At 44.9% G+C, this 17,556-nt stretch overlaps 1 protein-coding gene across 2 annotated transcripts in view; it reads left to right on the forward strand.

Annotated features, from left to right (window-relative positions):
- The window catches only part of CRACD (capping protein inhibiting regulator of actin dynamics), a 244,827-nt gene that overhangs the window by 210,182 nt on the left and 17,089 nt on the right, over window positions 1–17,556 (forward strand). For both annotated transcript variants that reach the window (XM_058547123.1, XM_058547124.1), the window contains 4 exons: window positions 4,404–4,539; window positions 11,989–12,153; window positions 14,594–14,662; window positions 16,885–17,067. In XM_058547123.1, the coding sequence (XP_058403106.1) occupies window positions 4,420–4,539; window positions 11,989–12,153; window positions 14,594–14,662; window positions 16,885–17,067 (537 nt within the window). In that variant the 5' untranslated portion in view covers window positions 4,404–4,419. The remainder of the gene's footprint in view (window positions 1–4,403; window positions 4,540–11,988; window positions 12,154–14,593; window positions 14,663–16,884; window positions 17,068–17,556) is intronic.

The raw sequence follows: 17,556 nt of genomic DNA on the forward strand, positions 1-17,556 counted from the left end.
ACTATGGAAAACAGTATGGAGGTTCCTCAAAGAATTAAAAATAGAACTACCGTATGATCCAGCAATTTCACTTCTAGGTATTTAGCCAAAGGAAATGAAAACACTAACTCGAAAAGATGTATGCACCCCCATGTTCATTGCAGCACTATTTACAATAACCAAGATATGGAAACAACCTAAGTGTCCATCAGTGGATGAATGGACAAAGAAAATGTGGTATATATATCCAATGGAATATTATTCAGCCGTAAAAAAGAATGAAATCTTGCCATTTGCAACAACATGGATGGACCTCGAGGGCATTATGCTAAGTAAAATAAGTCAGACAGAGAAAGACAAATACCATTTGATCTCTCTTATATATAGAATCTAAAGAAAATCCAAAAAACAAAAACCGAAACCTGGGGCTGGCCCGGTGGCATAGCGGTTAAGTGCACGCCCTCCGCCGCGGCTTCCCAGGGTTTGGATCCTGGGCACACCGACGCACCGCTTGTCAAGCCATGCCGTGGCGGCGTCCCATATAAAGTGGAGGAAGACGGGCACGGGTGTTAGCCCAGGGCCAGTCTTCCTCAGCAAAAAAAGTGGAGGATTGGCGACAGATGTTAGCTCAGGGCTGGTCTTCCTCACAAAAAAAAAAAAAAAAAACAAACAAACCAAGTTCACAGAGAACAGATTGATGGTTGCCAGAGGCGGGAGTGTGTGGGGTGGGAGAAATGGGTAAGAGGATCAAAAGGTTAAATAAATAAATGAATAAATGAAGAATAATGGGGAAATCCAATAAATTTAGGTACCAGTAGTTATTAGGAACATGCAGTTGATTTATTATTTGAATCGTAGTGAGACTAAAGCATTTTGTAAGAAGCTTTGCTCTAAAAACTATTCACTAGTCATTTGAAAGAAGAAGGTATTAAAATTCACCAAAATTGGGCCAGCCCCGTGGCTTAACGGTTAAGTGCGTGCGCTCCGCTACTGGTGGCCCAGGTTCGGATCCCGGGCGCGCACAAACGCACCGCTTCTCCGGCCATGCTGAGGCCACATCCCACATACAGTAACTAGAAGGATGTGCAGCTATGACATACAACTATCTACTGGGACTTTGGGGGGAAAATAAATAAATAAATAAATAAAATAATAAAAAAAATAAAATTCACCAAATAAAGGCTTGTTACACATTTATTTTAAAACTTATTTTACTTGGTCATTGCTATGAAAGGTCAAATTAACTGTAGTCAAGAAATGCATTCTAACAAGACAAAATGGAATTGCACGCTCCTATTGCCATGTTTAATTTATAGTTAAAAAAAACGCTGGTGATAAAATAAATGCTTTTGTAGAATAAGTGGGTGTGAGTGTTACATTGCAGCTCACTGAGCCGTTGCGCCTTGTAAAGTATATGATAGAGCTGGGATTCCCAACCTCTACTGTTGGGGAAAATACCATTTCTTTGGAAATCCAAGAAAAAACAATTGTATTTTAGTATTCCACCAATAAACAATTAGAAAATAAAAATTTTAACCTATACCATTTACAGTAGATTCAGAAACATCAAATATATAGGAATAAATCCGTCAAAATATGTATAAGACCTTTACACACAAAACTACAAAACATTATTAAGAGAAAGTAAAGAGGGTCTAAATAAATGAAAGGTTATCCGATGTTCATGGAGTAAAAGACTGAATATTGTAAAGAGGTCAGTTATCTCAAATTTATCTGTAGATGCAATGCCATCATGAAAGTACTCCTAGAAGTATGTTGAAGTGTGTGTGTGTGTGTAAATTTATGTAGAAATGCAAAGAGGCAAGAATAGCCATCTTGGGGAAAAAAAAGCCTGAAAACTTAAACTACTAGATATCAAGACTCATTAACAAGTTACAGTAATTAAGACAGTGTGGGATTATTGCTGTAAAAACAGACGAGTAGACCAATGTCACAGAGGCCAGAAACAGATTCACATATATACAGTCACTTAATTTATGGCAAGTCACTCACTGTCTTCAAGCCTTCGTTTCCTCATCTATAAATAGGCTTAATAATAGTGTTTACCACATAAGGTTTAAATATTGTATACCAAAAGGATTTTATATTATTTATTATATAATATAATAAAAGATATTATATTAAGGAGGTTAGCACATATGCACGGTACATGGTAACTACCCAATAAAATTTAGCTAGTGTTAATATTATGCCTGTAACCACCAGTATTATTATAATTATTACTATTCCTTTTCTCTGTTTTTCAGTATGGTCATCTGGAAGTGGGGAATGGGTGGACATTAAATCCTAGTTGGCAACTACAGGAACATTTGGGGCAACACAGAGGAGCAGGAGAGTGTCAGTTCTCAGCCTACGTGGAAAGAAGAATGGGACCAGGGAGATGAGCTTCCTGATTCAGTGCAGATTGACTTAGAAACTGGAGTGGAGCTTGGCCTAGCACTAGCGTATCGTGGTCACACAACTGTGAGACGTTAGTAAACATTTGTTAAGCGTCTAAAATGGACTTGTGCATAAATGTGTTTGTAAGGATGTTTGAGAGCCTGTGTATGTATATAAACCATTGGTAAAAATACTGTGTAAAATGAAGTCAGTTACCAGAGAGGTCCCATCTGAATCATAGCCACGGATCTGAGAGAGAAGTTTAGACAGAATAGTAAAAGGTTTGATTCCATAGCTTTGAATGAAAAGTTTATTTCATAGCATTTTTAGGTGAACCTGCAAGTTCATTTTGTAACATAGGTCACAAAGTCTCTGCGATCAGGGAGATAATGATATGTTTAATTTCCTTCATATTCATATCCTAAACAGTGCCTCATAGTTCATAAAGTGGGCTGCTGCTACGCGGTGTCTTGTGTTATTTAGCTGAAGGCTTCCCCATTATTCTAGCTATTTGGAATCTTCAGCCCTCCCATGTTCCAGCCTACATGGCATCTGCATCCTGGCTTCCCCTCCCACACACCCAGCCATACCCTGTTTCACTCATGGGAGGGAATACTCTAAGACCTTCCACCGCTTTAAAACACTTCAGCAGGCTGGCGTGGACTTGTCTTTACCAGATCCGAATTCAGTTTCTCACTCTGCTACTTCTATTTGGATGACTTTAGATCAGGTTATTTATCCCCTGAGTTTCATCTGCAACAAAGTGCTGGTGATGAGATAATGAAAGTAAAACTCTCAGCACAGTGTTTTCATCAAAGTAAGGGTTGGTGGTGATTATTATTATTGCCGAAGATCACACAGCCAGGAGGCTCACGCCCAAGTCTTTTGTTTCTGAGCCTCATATGCTTTTTTACCATGCTGCCTGTAATTTGGCAAATGAGATGATATAATTTGGTACTCAGTCTTCCCAACTAGGTCTAGACTTGGTCGGGACCCTGCCCACGGCATTTCTGTAATTCAGTTCAGAGGCACCAGCTGCAGGCGCCTTTCTCCCAGTGCTGACTCCTCTCGTGTGCACTTGGTCACTGATAAAACCTCCAGGTGGGGCCTCTTTCTGGGGAGGGGAGAGAGAATGGGTACTCTCTCCCTTGTGGTCTGCCTGTGTGCCTGGCATCATGGACATGTGCCTGCCTTGCCTGATGGAGAGTGTGTGATTCTGCCTGCCCCTGTGAGCAGCCTCCATGTGTATTCCTTCCCCAGGGATAAGTTAGTTCCCAAGATCAAGTAAGAACAGTTGGCTTCTGCTGCTTCCCCTTCCTGCAGTTCACCCTGCCTGTGCCGCACAGTCAGGTAGAAGTTCCGACTTCCTTGAGGTCCAACTTTTCAACTGAAAACTGTTTATTTTTTAGGTACCTGCCACCTATAAGCTGTTCAGTGTGCATGAAGCCCATCAGAATCGCCCTAACACACATTTCTCTCCCCTTTCTCTGAATTCCTAAACAGTCTCGCCCAAGAGACTCTTTATTTCTTTAGTCCCTGTCAGCAGTCCTCGACAAGTCTTCGTTTTAGATGTATTTATTTTCTTCCAACTCGATTGTAATCTGAAAGAAAGAAACTCTTGCCTCTTACTTCTGGATCTGCCTGTTACTTAAAAAGTGCCAGTTGAGGAAACTTACTGGGGTAAAACTGATAGTGACAGCTCATCAGGAGAAAGGCTCCTCCAGTGAAAATTTCTGCCGTGCCTTCTGTCCTGGGTCCTCTACAAATAATTAAGTACCTTTGTCCTCTCAGTGAGTGGCTCTGAAACATTGTTGTGTTGGAGACATGCTCCCTTACTCCTTATTCCCTTTCATGACCCAGCTCCTTGGCTGACCCCTAGCAGAAAAGGATACAATGCTGGAAGTGCTTTCTGAGTGAGACAGGGGATGTGGGTGGAGTCCCCTGAATCAGGAGGAACGAGAAACTGAATTGCCAAAAGAAATTTTATCATCCTAATAAAATGAAGCACATGGTTTGCATTCCAGGTCCTTCAACTATTCTATGGGAACCCGGGCATTTTCCCATGACAGTATTTTTATCCCTGATGGGGGAGCGGAAAGTGAGCAGACAGTTCAAGCAATGTCACAGGACAACATCCTGGGCAAAGTCAAAACTCTTCAGGTAAGACAGCTTGAGACGGGAAGGTCAGAGTCAGAGGAGTGGGCCGGGCTGTGGAGGGAAGTGGGAAAATCCCTAGCTTGGCCTTGAGTAACAGATTGGGAGGTCCAGGAGTAGCTCCTGGTGAGAATTTTTGCTTTCTCAAACCTGACTCAGTTGTCTGGAAGCGTTCTGTCCACCTGTGAGAGGTACACTGCTGTCATTGTACCCACCTGCATGTATCCCTTCTCCTTTTCTCTCAAATTGTTCGCTCGTTTTTAACTGGACATCACGAGAACATGTACCCAAGAGAAGCTGCAGGACTGGGATGGGAGGAAAGCGTTCCTAACATGAATTGTGGGCCGTAATCCCTGAGTCCAGGGTTGACTGTCAGCTGAGGGTGTGCACAGCGAGCATTCCCTTTCCAGGGCTCCATACTTGGACAGTGAGTGGTGAAACTCTTTATTATTCTGCTGTGTTTGTAAATCTCCCTCCCCTGAGCCACCCTGTCTCAGAGGAAGGCCAGGAAGCTCTTAAACCTCCCTCCTATTCATGCTGCCGAGTTGGGCACTTTTCCTGTATAAAATTGACTCAGGTGGTAACTCCTTAATAATGAAAATATAATAAAGTAATCCTTCACTAAATGTGATTGAAATAATGGGGAATCCAGGAAAAGCAAGGGGAACAAAGACACCTGGGACCTCGTCGTGTAGGTTTGCCCAGTTGCTTGACAGAAGTGCCTAAGAAGCACTTCTCTCTCCCAAGATGGGAGAGCTTGGAGGTGATCCAAATTATGAACAGGGAACTCTGGTTTGCTGGTTTCCATCTGTGTGCAAGTCTACAACAATGAATGAATGAATGAATGAATGAATGAATGAACAAACAAGCAAAAAAAAAAAGGAACAGCTGGCTTGAGTAGCTACTGACACGATGAAGCATTGGACTCAAAGAAAATTTTCTATTTTCTTGAAATGTTCTTGTTTCTACTCAACATTAGCTATGTATCTTGTGATCTGTGTTTGGTTACATATTCCACACACACTCAGCTGAAGATAGCATATGGCAAGTGGGGAAATAGCCCACATCCTGGAACCACACCCAAACTTGCCTAGATCTTTATACCTACTGCCATCACTGCCCCAGGCCAGGGTCCTGCCCTTAGAGCTTACCTAGGCACTTCCTTCAAATTCCAGCATTTCCTAACCAGGTTCCATTCTTGGTTCTTGCTGGCTGTGCTGTTACATGTTTTATAGACTCAGAAGAAAAAGCTGTCACTTCTCATAGGTTGGAGAGGAGGGAAGAGTGGTGATGGCCCAAGAAAACCTTGACCTCCCTCCTCCTTACTTTCCCTTCTTGAAGTCTTTTGATTCCTGGACTATTATTTCTAAGTTCTGAACCCCTGGCTCATAATATCCCCTTTCTAAGAGGAGTGACTTTCAGATTTCATTCCACGAACAGCTGTATTTTATGAGGGCTTTTGAGGAGTTCTTTAAAAATTAGATGATAATCCTCTGTGACCTCACACCACATGCCACTGCCACTCCAAGAAGTGAATTTGGAGTTGTAAAAAAAATATAATTCTGCAGTATTGAAAATGTAGAAACTCAATAAAAATATGTGAGTACCTATTGTTCCTATTAACGCTATAAGGCACGAGTTTAAAGAATCTGATCTCATAATTAATAAAATGTAAAACAACCAACTTCCCTGAAGCAACAGTTCTATTAACAGGAAGAGAAGTGTGAGTAAAGCAGAATAACTGTCTAATTTGAGTGCTCTCCTTTGGACAATATCTTCTCTGCCTAATTTTGCTTCTGCTGCATGGATTCACAAGCTTCCTTACAGCTCTGTAGTTATATTTAAAAATATAATAGGCTTTGCTTTTTGAGGAGGGAGATGGGGACCATTACCATAGAAAATGTGATTTTTGGAGTGACTTCAGATATAACCGTATCACCCCCAAAAGACTGTGTTTTATTTTTCAGTCGACTAAGCAGTGTGTTCCTGGTAAGTCGTAGACACAGTAGTTAACTTTATTAACTTGCATGAATGCTTTGTATTTTTCCATGACAACGTGATGCTGGTGTTGACGCTTAGTAAGCAGCATAAAAGACCGCCCCCTCATAGACGTGAGCATGGAATGAGGGTGTTCAGTTACGTCAGAGGCATGTGTGTTTTTTGTCTGAAATTGTCTTTGTGTATGTGTGTATGTTTATTAAAAAAAGAGAGAGAGAAGTAATGGATAACACCTATTTGACAATGAATGTCCTGGCAAGCTGATTCGCCACTATTATCCAGACATTCTTTTGAAATGAGATTTCTACTGGAATGCCATTAAAAAAAAAAAAAAGTAGCCGTTTTTCTTTGGCTTAAAGAACTTCCCAGCCCTTGGAAACCCACAGAACCGCGCCTGTAATGCTGCATTTGGAAAGGTTGCCCTCTAGTGTCCACACGTGGTCATCTCAGCTAGAACTGTTGTGTGTTGCACCTGTGGCCTTTAGTCTCTCTCTCCTGAGTACAGAATGATTGAATATAGCATAAATCAACCTACACTTTTCTGAATAAAGTGAATCTACCACCTGCCAAAATTTCTGTGGCAAATGAATGAAACTTTAAAAGAAAAATTATGTTTTTTGTGAGTATAAAAATAATACATGTGCATAGTGACAACAAATTTTAATATACAGGAAAGTTATAGGGACAAAAACAACAATGATGTCCTTTTTGAGGACTCTGTACATAACAGTCAGATGCATGGCCAGTGGGTGAAATAAAAAGCCTGGATTAGGCCTCTGCCACCACCTGGCTGTCTGGCCTCCGGTGCAAGTCATTTAGCCTCTCTGATCCTCAGTTTCCCCATCTGAAAAATAAGGGATGCATGTGATGGATGATCTGAAGGGCCCCTCCAGTTCTTAACATTTGCCATCTATACGAAATCACTGTTCACCTGCTAGAACACGGAGTAGCTTTGTAAGCTTCACACTTCCTTGCGTTTGGGCAACAGTGACCTTGATGTTCCCTATGGCTGCCCAAAGCATAGATCAGGGAGAGTGCCTGTTTATTTGAGATCAGACCAGGCTGTGAAGTGTGTACCAACCGAGGATAAAACTCAGGAGGATCACAGTCTAAGCGGGCAGGTGATTTTTAGAATTATACCACACCTTTGTCAGGAAATGCTTAGTCTATTAGTCCTCAGACTATTTAGCTCAGGAGGGAAAACCTCCATCCTCAGTAGCTGCTATCTCCTGCTGAGTTGGATTTCACTTAAAAATGCCCAACTCATATGTTTGAGGATTTTGACACCTCATGCAGCTGTCAAGGACACAAAGAATAAACACCTGCTCTTAGCCACTTCTTCGTAGAGCAGATGTCTTTAAATCTGTACGTTTTTTCTTTAGCTTTTTAAAAAAATTCCTTTTAACTATGAGAGTATCTTCAGTTCACTCAAGAAGGCAGCAACTTTCTTTTTCCTCTGCTTTGTTCTTAGAGATGTGGTCTGAAGAATGGCTTTGAAAAATCTGGGGGAATCTAAGCCCTGGCAGTGTGAGAGCTGCAGAATATGATGTGCTTGGAATTTCCACACCGTAGGCAAAAGCCTCATAAATAGGGATGTGCATTCCTATAACATCATTCTCCACCATTCCATATTACAACAAAATGGCCCAATTTGAATGAATAAAATATAGTCCCTTTTAGCTCACATTCCAGTCTCAACAGTAACTCCATTCACAGCCACAAGCAACACGGACTCTCAGTATAGGCACGACGTTCCACTCTCCCCTCTGGTTATAATCGCAGGATGTATAAAGAGCCTGTGGGTATTTAAAAGAAAAAAAAAAAAAGATGGAGGGAGTGGAAGTAGTTTGAAAACTTAAGGGCAGGCTCGTCTTAACAGTCTGGTTCGCAGTGATTGCTTCTATCAGAGTTCCTCTCCTGACAATGCCTGAATAGTGGGCAGAATTGCCAAAAAGCCACATTTATCCTTGTCATCAGTTCACATGATACCTGAGATTGCCAAATAGGTTTTAACAGTCACCTTTTCATTGTCAATAAATCGCACAGTGTCACAACAGTCCAGTCTTCCTGAGTCAGGGGAGGAAGCATTTGGAGCAGGAACCGCAGGGGAGGGAGAAACGTGCAGATGCAGGGGCCTTGGCCTGGAGATCCTGAGGATCAGTCACCATGGCCTTGGCCCCTGTGTCCTGCCCTGGCCTTGTTCCACTGTCTGTCCCTGATAGCTGCAGGCTGTGCCTGTGAAGACAGTCCTTTGTCTGCACAGAGAGGCTGCAGCCCTGTCCCTAAGCAGTGGCCCTCATTTCTTTGATGACCTGGGTCCTCCCCTCCTCCACCCCACTTCCTCCTCCTAAGCTCTCTATCCACCAGCCTGAATTTATTTTCTCTAGAGGGATTTAAATCAGCGGCTGTATGGAGATGCACATTGTCATTCTCAAAGGCAACAGCATTATATTTCTTTTGCCAGGATGAATATATCTGTGGCATAAATCAACCCTTTGATATACACACATTCTCATTCCCTCCCTCCCTCCCTCTCCCTCTCCCTCCTTTCTGCTCCTCCCTCCCCCCAACCTTCAGCTGTTGTATCTGCAGTCAGGTCTACAGCTCTTCCTGGGCCTTCTCACTCTTCCTAACCCTAGGCATTTCCTCTGCCCCCTGCACCTTCCTCTCAGTCTGCCTTTCTTCTTTAACTCTCCACTTCATTTCTCAGCATTACACTTTCCATTTCCCAGCTTTGTCCCCTGTACCTGTTTCTCTTGTTCTTATTCCATCTATTTTTTCCCCCCATTTTTCTCTTTCCTTTTCCATTGGTAGCCACGATAACCACCCCATCTTTGGAGTTTATTTCAATCTGTTACATTTTGCCATATTCTTTTTTGTCTCTCAAGCTTCAGGCTGGACCAACATCAGGATCTGAAAAAGTGCCCTCATGAAGAAAAATATCAGCATATTCATTCTTTTTTTGATGGTGGCAAAAATCCTAACTAAATGGCATTCAAGTGTTAGGCCAGGTTCTTCTTGGAAACTCATTAAAGAATTATTCTTTCCACTGGAAGTAGAAGAAATACCCTCATTGTAGCCCTTCAAGAGCATTGGTGGATGGCAGGCAGACCCTGACAACAGGAGGTCTCAGTCTAAGGGGATTTAGAGCAGTTTCCAGCACTTAGCCAACACTCCTAGAGAAGGGGTAACTGGTAAACCAAAGGCTGGGCTGGGAGTCGCGGACACAGGAACCATCCCCGCGGTTCTGCCCAGGTCCGCATCCCTCTCCCACAGGGCAGCAGAGTGAGACGGGCCTGTGACTTTGTTACTCCGTGTCCTCTTGTCTGACTCCATCGGCTGTTCTAACCGTGTCTGCTTACTGATCTGCTTCGAGTAGATACTAACTGCCGCTTCCTGCTCCACTTGTTTTTAGAGACACCCTTTTTCAGCCTTCTCCTCCCCGAAACCCTTTCAGGCTGCTCACGCTGTACTTCACTGGCTGAACTCAGGCTTTGGATGTGTGCTCCTTCCTGTGGTGCCAGGGGAGCCAGGCTCAGGCTGAAGTACCAGTAGATCAAACACAAGGCCTGTCTTTCTGTGCTCCTGACTTGGCATGCTGGGGTGCCCGGGGCTGCGGGGAGGGGAGTCCTGGGCTCATCTTTTTCATGTCTCTGCAGTCTCATTGTCTGCCGTGCAAGGCCGAGGGATTGCTGGGTGAAGGTGGGTGGATTTGGTACCCTTTGAGTTCAAAGGGAGAAGGGGCATTTCCCTCAAGGTATTCCTCTGCCAGAGAACTTCAGTAAAGTATGAAAAATGCTGCGTCATCTCTTTATTTCCGCCCCTGGAAGAAGAAGGAAGTGCGCTGTCAAATTTATGAGAACCAGTGGAGCACAGTGAAAATAACTCTAGATGTGGTTTTAGAAGACCTAGATTCAGATTCCTCCGGGGCCGCTCATATTTTCCATAAGTTTGTGTCAGTCACCTCTCCCCACTGGACCTCTAACCTTTTTTAGTAAAATGAGGAGGTTGGACTATGTGATTGCCAAGGCTTTTTGCAGCTCTGTGGGATTATTTTTTTTTTAATATTTTTTAATTTATTTATTTTTCCCCCAAAGCCCCAGTAGATAGTTGTATGTCACAGTTGCACATCCTTCTAGTTGCTGTATGTGGGACGCGGCCTCAGCATGGCCAGACAAGCGGTTCCTCGGTGCGCGCCCAGGATCCGAACCCAGGCCGCCAGCAGCGGAGCACGCGCACTTAACTGCTAAGCCACGGGGCCGGCCCTAGCTCTGTGGGATTAAATATTAGCCAGATTAAAGATAAATATCAGATAATGTATTCTCTATTTTTTTTTTTGAGGCACATAAAACCCAAGTACCTAGACCTAGAGCAGCAGTTCTCACCCAGAGGCAATTTTACCTCTAGGTAAAATTGGGCCACGTCTGGAGCATTTTTGGATGTCTGGGGCGGGGGGAGGTCAAGGGAGGGATACGGTTTGCTACTGGCATCTGGTGTCCAGAGGCCAGGGGTGCTGCTAAACATCCTACAATGCACAGGACCGCGCCTCACAGTGAAGAATTATCTGGCCTAAGGTGTCAATAGTGCCGAGGTTGAGAAACCCTGATCTAGATAAAGGCGGTAGTTTGTACGGTATATTCCATTTGGTGGTCTTTCAGATTACCACGGCATACCTCTTTTTCTTCCTGAATGTTGTTCATTTTCTCTACCACAGCCCATTAAATATTTTGCCCCTGCTTTAGCTATTATGTTTATATATTTTTCTTCAGGAAATATATTTCCTTTTCTAATCTGGCCTTTTTCTAATTCTAAATACTATTTCTCTTCCTAATTTCTACCCCGTTTTTCCCTCCCTTTTGCTTATCCTTTAAGCTACCTCTCACCAGTAATCAAACCCTTGTTGGCTCTTTCCTCCTGCCTACTTCTCTGTCGCTTCCCCACTTGGTTCCTTCTGTTCCCTCGTTCACAGTGGGTAGCTGCAGCAAGGCAAAGAGGAAGTCCTAGTGGCAGGACAAGGTTCTTTCCTGTCCTGTCCATGATTTCAGCATGGATCATGGAAAGACTGCTGGCCCTGGGGCCTTCTTCACCTTGGCAGTGGTACCCACTCTGGCCAGAACATGGTGTTCAAGCCAGGGGCTGGTGAGGAAGGTAGTTGAGTATAAATATTCAAGGGGAATGTGTCCCCTGTGTCCCTTGGACAATGTTGGCATCTCCGTGAAAGAGGTGGCTGGATGAAAAAGCTCGTGGCTTGAAGGTAGGAAGGAAAAAGAACAGAAGCTGGAAAACAGATTAACTTATTACAGGACTGCATCGTGGTTTACTGGCATGGTGTTTAGTCCAGAAACCAGTTGTGTACAGAATACGCCTCAGTGCCTACTAGATATGCTGAGGAACCTGGCTGTGCTTGTTGTGAACTGCTTCACCGCTTCAGAACATCTTTCTTTTGTTTCTCTCCAGCGACAGCTGGGCAAGAACATCAAGTATGGGCAGCCACCACCCAGTGCCATTCCCATAAAGAAGGCAGACAGTGGGGAGGCTAGCTTAGAAGAGGATCTGTTCCTGACCAGTCCCATGGAAATCGTGACTCAGCAGGACGTCGTCCTCTCAGATGCTGAGAACAAAGTAAGGCTCCTCCAGGAAATGACTTGATTGCTAATAAGCCCAGGGAGGATGTCGGGCAGTGGGAGGGGCATGTAATAATCCTGAGGTCTGCAGTGTGGGGAATAAGGTGGGAGAAGCTTTTCTGATGAGTAGCAGATACCTGGAGAGCACTTGCTGGGCAGGTGCCTTGACCTGCAGTGGGGCCAACTTGGAGGAGGGAAGAAGAGACATGGCCTTTGCACGTGCTTATCCCAGTGTCTTCCACTTACTCTTTCAGAATCAGGTGGGCCTACCTCTTCTGGAAGCTTACTTCACCCCCCAGCTGTACTATGTACTCTGTGCCTTTGCTGTGCATCTTTAGCACTTGTTAACATCTGTACCCCATCTGTATCTATTTCACTGTTTCCTCTCCATCTCCAAACCTTGAGTTCCTTGAGGAGAAACTGGATCTTACACATCTCTGTGTCCCCAGGACTTAGCTAGTGCTCACTTAGTAGCACTGAATAATTATTGGTCGAATTGGACTAATTTAAAGGGAAATGAGAAGAGAAAGAAGTAGGTGCTCAACGAGGCAGAACATGTCAAATAGATCAGCTTGAAGTCTTCTTAGTCTGGAAAGAAAGTCACGTGGGTCCAGCACTGTCCTATCTAAATTTAGTCTTTTGACACTTTGAAAGAAACACTATGAGCATATCCTGAAATGAGAGTCCTTCCAGCAGTAGAAGGGACGCCCTCAGGCCTCTTATGGGAAAAGGAGCAAAGGTCCTCCCACAGCGAGAGTAAAGACTTCTCTAGGAGAGGCACTGAGCTAATTCTCTGTGCTTTGCCTATCGAGGTGCCTGAAATTACACTGGGTGGATTAAGATAGGCATGCCCCACAAGATGTCATGCTTGTTATCAGCTGATAGGTCATAAGAGTAGTAAGAAAGATAAGCAATTCGCAGAGCAAAGTGAGGAAGGAAAGAAAAGGATGGGCCCCCCCATTGCCCATCTCTCCCTCGGCCTGGTCCTGATGACTCAGGTGCCCACACATGCAGGTGGTGGGTGGTGCATCGAGTGAAGCAGGGGTGGGGCCCATCCCTCCTGCCAGGTCCAGAAATGCTCTCTGCAACCCTTCCAATGCTAGGCAGCAACAGTGGCCCTCAGCCTTGATGCAGGGATTTCCTCCGGACCAAAGCAAATGTCTTCCCTGTTACTGATGATCTAATAAGTACAAGACTGTGCCCTGGGGGGGAAGGAGGATCATTTGTTCAGCAGGCGCTGTCCCGGCTGTGGGTGTTACAGAGATGAGCCACATTAGACAAGGTGCTGCCCCTGTGTAGTTTACGTTCTAACGAGAGGAGAGTCAATGGCAAACAAGTCAACAAAAAGATAAATATAATTTCGGATCAAGAAAGATGCTGCATAGATAAGAAAACAGGGTGATGGGAAAGCAAGTAACTTGGTAGGGGAGAGGTCGCTTCTTTAGATAGGGAGGTCAGAGCAGCCATGAGCAGACCTAGCTGGGAGGCCGTGTTCTAGGCAGAGGGAAGAGCAAGTGCAGAGGCCCAGAGATGGAACCGAGCTTGTCCTGGAAGAGGAACAGAAAGCAGGCCAGTGTGGACGGCCGGACCCTGGTGGAAGGTGAAGTGTGGGTACAGCGTGGCGTGATGGCCAGATCGTGTAGATGACAGGTAAAGGGTGAATTCTATTCTGAAAGTGCTAGGAAGCCTCTGAGTAATTTTAAGCAGGGCAGTGACATAATTGGATTTGTGTTTTCTAAAGATGCTTCTAAGTGAGGTGCAGAAAATGGACTGAGGTAGGGCAAGCTGACGTTATTGCTGTGAAGGGACGATGAAACCCTTTTGTAAGTATTGGCGATACAAGATAGAAGGTATAGCGGGCCATCAGAAAGGTGCAGATGTAATGTGGGGTGAGTGTTTCCAGGGCAGGCGAGGTGACCGGGGCATGAATCTTTGGCCTTTTTCTTCTCCTTCCTGAGTCTTTTTGCCTCCTCTGGTCATTCACCTGCTCAGCCCAGCCCTTTGTGTGCGGCCTCGGTGGGACCTTCTTTTCTCCTCTAGAGAAGAGGTCTGGCAGGTGAAGGGGATGGAAGGCAGCCCACAAAACCAAAAGCTCTGAGATTGGAGGCCGTGTGTGTAACACAGCCCTGCTTCCCAGGTAGGGTGGCTGTAGGGCAGCCCCAGATTCTCTCAGTGGTGGGGAAACACATCAGGGACTGAGGTTGGAGACACCCCAGATGGGAAATGTAGTGAGCTTGGGGAGAGGGGAGTGCGCAGGAGTCCCTGTGGAGTGTGGACATTAGCAAAGTCCCCGCTGTGACTCCTGCCGGCTCTTTGAAGCCAGCCGCGCCCCTATGTGGAGGAGGTGGCGGCCCTTTGCAGGCACAGACGGTGTCTGGTTATCTCCCCAGAACTTCCTGTTCTGGCATTTGACTTGAGCGCTCTCTTTGCTGTTCCAGTCCAGTGATACGCCAAGCTCTCTGAGTCCTCTGAATCCACCTGGAGCCCGAAGTGAGATGGAAGAGAAGGTAATATGATTTGAACTTATGTATTTAGCTTCCTTACTTACCTTCCATTTCTCCTTTTTTTCTTGCAATCTGCTGCTTCATTTTTCCGTTCATAAATGCTGCGTTCATCCATTACTTTAAATTCCTTCAAAATGCAACCAGTGGTAGATGTTGGAGCGTCTGTTTCCATGGCGATGCAACTGCTGGAACTGAACCCTACTCTGAAAAATAGCCACACTCCCAGCATGCATATTTTTGGAGTCTTAAATGTTGATAGTTTTCCTAAATGTATCACTTCAAGACACTGTTAAGCTGTTGAAAAAGACATTCCAGAACATTTGAGGGTACCTAGGTCTGTAAGGAAAAGAGTTTCTTTCTATTTAGAGATGCCAAAAAAAAGACCTTAGCATTTCTCTACTTGTACATATTTTTTTTTTTTAACTATTTTGTGTTCCTTTGAGACCTGGGACTTTACCTGCAGGAGTCTATGGAACCCTGTCAAGACTGTGTGCCCCTCTTTTGTAGAGGCTGGTTTGCTCCCATGAGGACTTTTCACCTGAACAGGGGTCCAGGTGACCTCCCAGGGTCTAGCGGACAGTACAGTGAGCAAGGTATGTCCCCAAGTCTTCTGAAGGAGATGGCTCTAGACAGTGCCATCATGCAGACAGTGAAGAAGCCCAGCTGGAATAACTAGAAGTGAAACATTGCATTTAAATCTCAGCTTCATGTGCTTATCTGTGTCTTCAATATATCACATTTGGCTCGAACTCCTTTTACTCATGCATCTATTAGGGGATGGAAATAAATGTTTAATTCATCTCTCTTCAACAATAGTTCAGAATTTGATACCTATGATAAAGAAAACCCTAAATAAATAAAAGCTAGGAGACCAAAGGCTGGAATTATTTTTCCTTACTTTGGTGCTTCCTGTTATAAATTAATATTTACTGAGCATCCATTTTGCTCTTGGAGTTAGCTTGGGCCTTTATCTTTTGTGCATAAATATGGAAGGTAATTGCAAAAAGCAAAGCCACCAGCTAAACCCCAGTGACTGCATTTATAGCGTGAACACAGTCAGGTAGATGAACCCTGGCCTGTCTCATGCTGTCCTCACGTCTGAGAGCGCCTGGCACAGGCAGACAGGGCTGTGAGCGCCCTCTGCCGCACGTTGGCGAGGTGTGGCCAGGAGCCCTTGCCTGGCTGCTTGCCTGTAAATTCTCTGTTGTTACAGGCATGGCTTCTTACCATCTGATTCATTGTGGCCTCTGGGTTCAGGCTGAGCCATGGTCCCTCTGACCTTTCTAATTCTGTGCAGTTCGTCTGAGGGTGTGGTTTGATCGCATCCGTATTACGGAACTGCACGCGTTGCTGCAGTTCATCCTTTGAAGAGTGGCCCTTCCCTGGTGGCACATTTCTGCCCTTCATTTTTTTACCAGGGCCTCCTTTCAGCTTCTCAGTGCACTCAATGCTCTGAGACTTGGAGTGATGGCGCTAAACTGTTTGTGCAGGCTGGAAATCTCATGCCCTGGGCATAGATGCTATACTTTATTGTCCCTTCATTCCTTCAACTAATATTTTTATTGAGCATTTACCAGATGAGATTTGCTACTTGGGCATAAAGGAGACAGATACAAAGATCAAAAAGACACATTTCCTGCCTCGAAGGGACTAAGGTAGGAGCTGAAGTCTGTACACCAGTGTCTGAGGTAGTGGGAAGGCTCTTAGAGTCTTAGAGTTCTTAGCATAGACATGAACTAGTCCAGAGCTCAGCTAATCCAGAGCTCAATAAACTACTACTTATTCTAGGCTTTGTGGCCATAAGGTTGCAACTACAAGACTCTGCTTCCTTCTGCTCTTCCTTTGTAGCACAAAACCAGCTTAGGACAATGGACAACGGGTGTGGCTGTGTGCTAGCAAAACTTTATTTACCGAAACAGGCTGGATTTGACCCCCTGGCTATGTTTTGTCAACCCCTCATCTACTCTAACCTCCAAATTATGCAGAGTAGGTAAATTAGTCCCTGAAAGGTTAAATGATCTTTACAAGTGAATGCAAATATCATTGGCGGAACAAATAGTCAACATCCTGTCTTTTGATTCCAGGTACCCGGGAGCCCCTCTGCTCGCCAGCATTCCCTGGGCGAGGCTGGGCAAGGCACAGGCTCCAACGATGTTGCCATTCCAGGATTCCCTGCACGTTGTTTTCTGATCTGGACTGACTTTATATTTCAATGTCTCCTCTAGGTTGTTCCAGTTAAACCGTCTCGGCCAAAAAGGCACTTCTCTTCTGCTGGCACCATCGAGAGTGTCAACCTGGATGCCATCCCCCTGGCCATTGCTCGCCTGGACAACAGTGCGGCCAAGCACAAACTGTCCGTTAAGCCAAAAAACCAGAGGGTGTCAAAGAAGCACAGGCGACTTGCCAGGGTACGTAGGTCCCATCCTGGCTGACCAGGCAGATGCCCTTGCTTGCAGAGCACTCATTCTACCATGTAGGGTGGTTGGGGCTGGACCTGTAGAAGGAACTAGGTCCTCCCCATGGGGGAGTTGGGTGTGTGACAGTGTATGAGGGTAAGCAGGCCCGTTCACTTTCCGTTGTCCTGTCTGTCATGTTACCCTCCGGGAGGTTGGTGCACCTGAGAGAGAGAGGCTGCTGCCTGTGAGGGCTCCAGACACTTTGTGTTTGCTTTGCAGTGGGAAGGTGGCCCAGCTTTCCTCTGTCGTGGCTTAGCCAGAGGTTCTTTGGTTTGATTAGGGTGGACTTCAAAGTCACAAGTTTCAAGGGACATTGATGAAGTGTAAATCTCATTTTTTCCCTCATCTTTCTAATGCTGGGCTATGGGTTCTCCTGTGATTCATTGAAGTTCTGTCTTCCCCCGGCACAGTTTATTCTTGGGGTGACAGATCCCCAGGTTA

Source organism: Diceros bicornis, chromosome 8, assembly GCF_020826845.1.
Source record: "Diceros bicornis minor isolate mBicDic1 chromosome 8, mDicBic1.mat.cur, whole genome shotgun sequence".
Lineage (NCBI taxonomy): Eukaryota > Metazoa > Chordata > Mammalia > Perissodactyla > Rhinocerotidae > Diceros > Diceros bicornis.